At 38.5% G+C, this 7,500-nt stretch overlaps 1 protein-coding gene across 1 annotated transcript in view; it reads left to right on the forward strand.

The window, feature by feature from the left end:
* The window catches only part of kcnj2a (potassium inwardly rectifying channel subfamily J member 2a), a 6,536-nt gene extending 4,819 nt beyond the window's left edge, over window positions 1-1,717 (forward strand). Inside the window, exon 2 of the mRNA XM_063221777.1 lies at window positions 1-1,717. This exon is cut by the window's left edge and continues 946 nt beyond it. Within this exon, the coding sequence (XP_063077847.1) occupies window positions 1-727 (727 nt within the window). The 3' untranslated portion in view covers window positions 728-1,717.
* Window positions 1,718-7,500: the final 5,783 nt, after the last annotated feature.

Consider the following 7,500-nt stretch of genomic DNA (forward strand, 5'->3'; position numbering starts at 1 on the left):
CAGCCACAACGCCACGGTGGCCATGCGCGACAACAAGCTGTGCCTGATGTGGCGCGTGGGCAACCTGCGCAAGAGCCACCTGGTGGAAGCGCACGTGCGCGCGCAGCTGCTGCGCTCGCGCACCACCGCCGAGGGCGAGTTCATCCCACTCGACCAGATGGACATTGACGTGGGCTTCGACAGCGGTGTGGACCGCATCTTCCTCGTCTCGCCCATCACCATCGTGCACGAGATCGACGAGGACAGCCCCTTCTACGACATGAGCAAGCAGGACCTGGAGACGGCCGACTTTGAGATCGTGGTGATCCTGGAGGGCATGGTGGAGGCCACTGCCATGACAACGCAGTGCCGCAGTTCCTACCTGGCCAGCGAGATCCTGTGGGGCCAGCGCTTCGAGCCCGTGCTCTTTGAGGAGAAGAGCTACTACAAGGTGGACTACTCGCGCTTCCACAAGACCTACGAGGTTCCCAGCACCCCGTTCTGTAGCGCCCGGGAGTTGGCAGAGAAAAAATACATCCTGTCCAGCTCCAACTCCTTCTGTTACGAGAACGAGGTGGCCCTGCTGAACAAAGAGGAGAAGGAGGAGGCGCTGAACATGGGTGTGGTGGGTCTGGTGGAGGGAACACACACGCTGGACACGGTCTCGCTCAACATTACGGAGCCTGAGCACAACCAGGCTACCCTGCCTCTTGAGCCCAGACCTCTACGACGAGAATCTGAAATATGACTTTTATTTTATTTTTTACAAAAAAAAATGTATCCAGACCTCCAGAGAAGTGTTGAAAAAGGCACAAGGAGCTGAGCTGGGTGCTAGGCTCTACAGTAAGGAGAGGGTCGGACTGATTCTATAGCTGATGGTACTGCTGTGAGCGAGTTCTTTTGTAGAGGGAGCGATCTGTTCTTTAAGAAAGTTCTCATGATGAAACTCGTGGCACACAAAAAGAGAAAACAACAGCACAGAGACATGATACCATGACAGAAGGGTATGACATGAAATGAAAATAGTTAAAAGTGGTTACAACAGTTATGCAAGACTACTTTTGCTTAGATGGCTGATTCTGTGCCATGCATAGTGATCATGATGTAAGAGAGATGACTAGCAAAACTTGAAAAAAAAACAAAAAAAAACAGGCATGTCTCTATGTTCATCTGACCGGCAAAACCAGAACAATGTCAACTTAGGTCCATCTGGGTTTTTGTGTGCTGTTTTTCAGTACCGTCATTGAACAAAAAAGGATCATATACCAGAGGGATAAAAAAAAATCCTTGTAACACAACAAGGGATATTTTGAATGTTTCTTACTGTTTGCTAAAACCACAGACAGTTTTGCATAGCATATTTGCACATTTATTGATCCCCAGATTGACATAGCTCTAACACAAAACTAATTAGTAAGTGAATGCTCTCGTTCAGTTCTATGAATCAGCATTCTACCGCAGTGGAAGATGGAAGCTTCCTCCGCAGTTTCCAGGGAACGGTGCAAACGAGCGAGCCCTTGGCACGATAGTGACGTTAACCTTCTCATTTATTAGTATGAGTACCAGTCTTCTTATAATGCCAAGTGGAACAAACTTAATTAATGGCATTTATTTGTGAAGATAAACATCACACCTAAAAAACAAACAAAAAAACCTGAAACAACTCTGTTTGTGTACAGCAAGTACTTTCCTACGTATCACATACAGTAGGTCGATTGTTTTTAAGCCGGGAACGCATTCTTAACCCTTTCATGCAGACACCATGAAAAAAATGTGCAAGATTTTTTATATATTGATTTTCTCACTCATAATGGAGCTAATATGAAGAATCTTTTGGAATTTTTCAAAAATCTCTTTTGATGTGGAAGTTATTTTACTGTCCACATATGTGGACACTGCGCATCAAAGGAGTGAAAAGTTATATAGGCCTATACTGTATTTCAAGTTCAAATTAAGCTGTTTTATTCATTTTTATGGTGTTTTATGCTATATAACAACACAATATAACACTTTAACACCATATATCACTGTAATTAACCAACAACAAAAACATATATATAAAAATAGCATTGTTTATATAGGCGGTCATAGAAAAATATGTGGGAAATTCTTATTGCATGCAAGAAGACAGCCAATGCTGGTGAACAAAAAGCTCAGTTTGATTCAGCATGTACTCTAGCTCAATCTTACATCATTTATGTTGTCCCTGTATAAAAGGTAATGTGAAATTTGCCTCCAGACACATGCGTTCTGTAGTCATTCATCAGCATTTTCAAGTATTTTCTGTAAAAAAAAATAGTGTTAAATAGACCCCCTATTATAAATGTAAGTTAATTTACTTACTTTCCATGTTACCTTATGTGTCATATTACAACATTATATGACACTTTATGCATTATACATTACACTATTTAAGGAACAAAGATGAAACAAAGAGGAAAAAAACCTGTCAATTTAGCAATATTTACATACACAGCTATGGCAAGATTTGTGGGGAAACCTTGTTGCATGTGGAAAAAACCTTAAATTCTGATGAAGACACATCTGTATTTGATTCAGCATGGATTCTAGCTCAATCCTACATCATTTATGTTGTCCCTATATGAAAGGTAATATGAAATTTGCCCTCCAGACACATGCATTCTGTAGTCATTCATCAGCATTTTCAAGTATTTTTCTGTAAAAAATAGTGTTAAATAGACCCCCTATTATAAATGTAAGTTAATTTACTTACTTTCCATGTTACCTTGTGTCATATTACAACATTATATGACACTTATGCATTATACATTACACTATTTAAGGAACAAAGATGAAACAAAGAGAAAAAAAAACTGTCAATTTAGCAATATATTTACATACACAGCTATGGCAAGATTTGTGGGGAAACCTTGTTGTATGTGGAAAAAAAACCTTAAATTCTGATGAAGACACATCTGTATTTGATTCAGCATGGATTCTAGCTCAATCCTACATCATTTATGTTGTCCCTATATGAAAGGTAATATGAAATTTGCCTCCAGACACATGCGTTTTGTAGTCCCATTCATCAGCATGTTTCAATTATTTTCTGTGAAAAAATAGTGTTAAATAGACCTCCTATTATAAATGCAAGTTATTTTACTTACTTTCCATGTTACTATACGTAATATTACAACAATATATGACACTTACACATTATATATTACAGTATTTAACGAACAAAGATGAAAAAAGAGAGAAAAAAAACTGTCAATTTAGCAATATTTACATACACAGCTATGGCAAGATTTGTGGGGAAACCTTGTTGCATGTGGAAAAAAAACTTCAATTCTGATGAAGACAGATCTGTATTTGATTCAGCATGTATTTTGGCTCATTCCTACATCATTTGTGTCATTTTGTGGTGAAAGAAACCCGAAATATGCCTATAGTACACGTGCGTGAAACACTAATTTTAGGTAGTTTTTCTTGAATTTATTAAATTAAAAGTGTTAAAATGTGTTTAATATGTTAAAAATAATTTTATTTTCACACTATAATCATTATAAATGCTCATAACATTAAGTATTTGCCCAAAATGAGCAGAATATTCTCACGGTAATCATAAATAATATGTTTATCATTAGACTCCCTTGATGCGCAACGTCCACATATGTGGACAGTAGCTTTATATTGTATAAAAACCTACCTTTATTGTAAATTTGGATTTTAACAACATAGACTTCTCAAGTGAACTGTACTAAACATCATAATATTTTTTAAAACCTGAAATTGCCCTTTGGTGTGGTTGATTTTCAGATATAAACATGCTTGTTATGGTCATAATTCACATCGGTGGATTTCTTAGATTGATGATGTCATCAAACACTTAATATTTAGTGCAAAAAGTTATAATTGCTGTTAAAGTATTGTAATGAACCTCATGGTACTTCCCATATACAATTTGGAAAAAAATAACCACTATTTACCTATCTAAAGTGGGGTTAGAATTACTGTCCACGTATGTGGACACCGTGCATGAAAGGGTTAATATGGGCTGGACTCATAAAGAAGCAAGCCGTTCAATTGTGCGGCACCCTCCCTCCCATAAACCTGTACGTTTTAAAGCAGCAGGTCACTGCACGTGCCACACAGCATGTGTGTGGGAAAAGAGACACCTTACACAAGCCGCAAATTAAGCATTGGCACAACAACACACTCATATTTAGTGTCAATATTTCAGGAGAAAGAAAGTATGACGCCAGTTTTTTCAGCTCAAGATAACCACATTAACTTTGTGCTGTAGTCTTTACACATGATCAGTTTGTTTGAAAATGGATTTGGTCATGGAAGTACAGTATAACAATCTTGGTCATATCGCTTGTCGCCACCCATAGAGACTGGGTCTTTAATGCGTTGGCATTGGTTATTGTTGGTCAAATAAACAGGAACATGTCTGGTGAAGGCATGCTGCATCTGACAGGGTCATATGTTATGAGTCAGCGAAGCACAGGTAACAACAAGCCTACTGGGGTAGAAAAGAAGGAAAAAAACAACAAAAAATGCGTGAACGAATGTTTTATATTTAAGTGCTGCTATGTTGCATATTGTGGGGATTTTTAATATTAGAAGACTGACGCCAAAGAGTATTACTTTTTTTCTTTCTTGTAATAATGCATCCAACTGTTAAACAGGTAGAGGTAGACATCTTATGTCCTGTGTGTGTGTGTGTGTGTGTGTGTGTGTGTGTGTGTGTGTGTGTGTGTGTGTGTGTGTGTGTGTGTGTGTGTGTGTGTGTGTGTGTGTGTGTGTGTGTGTGTGTGTGTGTGTGTGTTATGCTGGTAGAGGTAGACATCTTAAGTCCTGAAAATACAACTTATTTCCAAATGGAAAGATTTTAAAAAGAATGTCTAATACATGTATGCATTCTATTATTTTTCATATTCAAAGCCAAATGTATATAGGTTTTAAATAACACAGAGGGAGGGTATAGAAGGCTACAGGGTAGCTTTCCTCTCCTTTTCCTCTCTTTTCAAATGGTGACTGACTGTCACACCACATCAAATCAGCTCCCGAATGCAGTGTTATAGCCCTCTTCTTAACTCTGACAGAAGTGTTTGTGGCCACGACAGCTAGAAACACTGCTTACCTGTGTATCTTTAACTCAAAGACTGCATAGCTGTCAGTGTTAAACCACAACAACAATACAAAAAAATGACAGGACTTGTTACAAGGATTTGTGAGTATAAACTCCAAGATGTATGTAGGGTATTTTTTCTTCTTTGTTTGCAAATGTAGCTACTAATATTCTTTTTATTTCCACTGTCAGTGTCCACAAAGTTCACGAAAGTTCAAGTGCAAATGATGCGTACTTCAATGGTTCCAGTTACAAGCAATATAAGCAAGCAAACCATCTGTGGGAGTGCAGATGGTTTGAAGTCAGGCCTTGCTCTACCTGGCCAGACTATAAAGGGCTGTGTTTCCCAAAAACATTTAAGTAGTACTTTAACCTAAGTAGTACTTAAGGTGCCCCCGAGGCAATATATCTCATCACTAAACGTTTATACATTATATAGGCCTACATAAAATATTTTTTCTCGCACATGCAAATAAAATGCTTGTGCGAGGGAAAATACTGTATGTATGAACTTTTAGTGAGACCAATTTCTGATATATTGCCATAAGGGCGCCTCATATTCAAGTAGCCTACTTAGGCTTAAGCACTGCTTAAAAGTTTTTGGGAAATGCAGCCCAGGCTGAGACCAGGCCTAGACATCACCCAGGGAAAGGGAATACAACAGACATTGTGTGCACAGCAAAAGTTCTTAATTCAACACTATGCTACAGCAGGGCATATACGGTCCCTTTCGATATAGAGTTAAATTCAACTCTCCGCGTGTTAAATTAACACTGAATGAACATGAATCGGTTCTGTTTTGCAATACATACTCAATACTTTGAGAGTTGAATTTAACTCCGTTCTAGAGCACATTACGGCATTGTCCCGATCTCATTCAAGCTAGTGTTGAATTAACACTGCAGTGCTTACTGTGTTCGCTGTCTATCATATCATGGAAAGACCCCTTCTACAGAAGAGTAGACCTGCTCCCTTGCTCTTTAAATGGGGGAGAAGATTCAATTTAATGAATGAATCACTAGACAAGACATTTGCAATATAAGTTGGAAGTTGTAGCTCTAAACCAGGCTTTGTTGGTGTTATTTTCAAAACACAGCAAACCTCTCTTAGTTCTTTCTTTTTCTTTTTCTTTTCTTGAAGTGCCCCGTTTTAACACAAATGTAAATATCTGTCTTTTTGCAGTCAGTTTTTTTTTTGTACCAGTCTTCCTATTGTACTGCAAAAACACAATGGAATGTACAGATTTTTATATTATGATTAATATTATTGATATTATTAATGTAATTATTATTGTATATTCTATTTTATTCAATTTTTTCAATAAAACTTGAGAATGATAAGAGCTTTGCATTGCCGTTATTCCACGAAGTGACAGAAACACTAAGCACACAGAAGAATCTTCAGTTTGTTATTATGGAGGAACATCTATCAACATGGTTCTTGGACGAACTCCAAGGTCTTCTAGGAGGTTCCACAGAGAACCTAGAAACCCAAATGATTTTTGAGGAACACTTGATAGCCATTGTGGAAAAAAAGTTTACTGTTCTTCCTAGATCATTTCTTTAGAGAACTTTCAGGGTTCTTCTGATAACTTTAAGTATCTCCCACAATCCAACTTCACATTTTTACAATGCAGAAGAGGAGTTCAGAAGTTGAGCTAAATTCACATTTTGGTGTAAGATATGCTTTAATTACAGAGTTGGGTCATTCTGGTTTAATCCAATGGTTTTACTAACCTTTGTTAGTTACCATTTCAGAAATTACCAAGTTACCATGTACACTATATTAACCTATCGAAGCATCATCTTAGTTTGGGGATTTTGCATTAGCTGAGCTAAAAGTCAAAAATAAATAAACAGGCTTTGTTGTTCACATGTATTGTGTGGCAGAGTCCACATTTGAAGGCATTGGCCTACCGTACCGTACATCCCTTCAGCTGGCCCTACCACCATCATCATGCACTCTCACAGCCCACACATTGAACGAACACCCCATAAGTCAAGGTGGAGGGACGCGGAAGGAATAAAGTGAACTGTATGTTACCCGCACACATCAGCAGGACTGCTGACAATTTTGCCAGAGCAAAGTCATTTTGAAACGCCCCCTCTCACTTATTATATTCAATGTAACATGGACCTAATTCTGGGCCCCCCTCTCTCACTGGGATTGGGACAACTACATTAGTAAATATACAGCGTTAAGTCAGTGTATACGGTCATGACGTTTAGATGGTCAAGCTAAACTGACCACTGCACTCAAGGACGCACTATTTCATGTTTTAGGCAGGCCTCAGACTAAATACAAAGGGCTACAATTCAAAGCGAGGACATTTTATGGTGTAACTTAAGAGAACATTTTAGGTAGGTGTCATTCACACTGCAAGTATAAGAGTACGCACATCCCACCTCTCAGAGGCCAGGTGC

This window comes from Engraulis encrasicolus, chromosome 17 (genome assembly GCF_034702125.1).
Source record: "Engraulis encrasicolus isolate BLACKSEA-1 chromosome 17, IST_EnEncr_1.0, whole genome shotgun sequence".
NCBI lineage: Eukaryota > Metazoa > Chordata > Actinopteri > Clupeiformes > Engraulidae > Engraulis > Engraulis encrasicolus.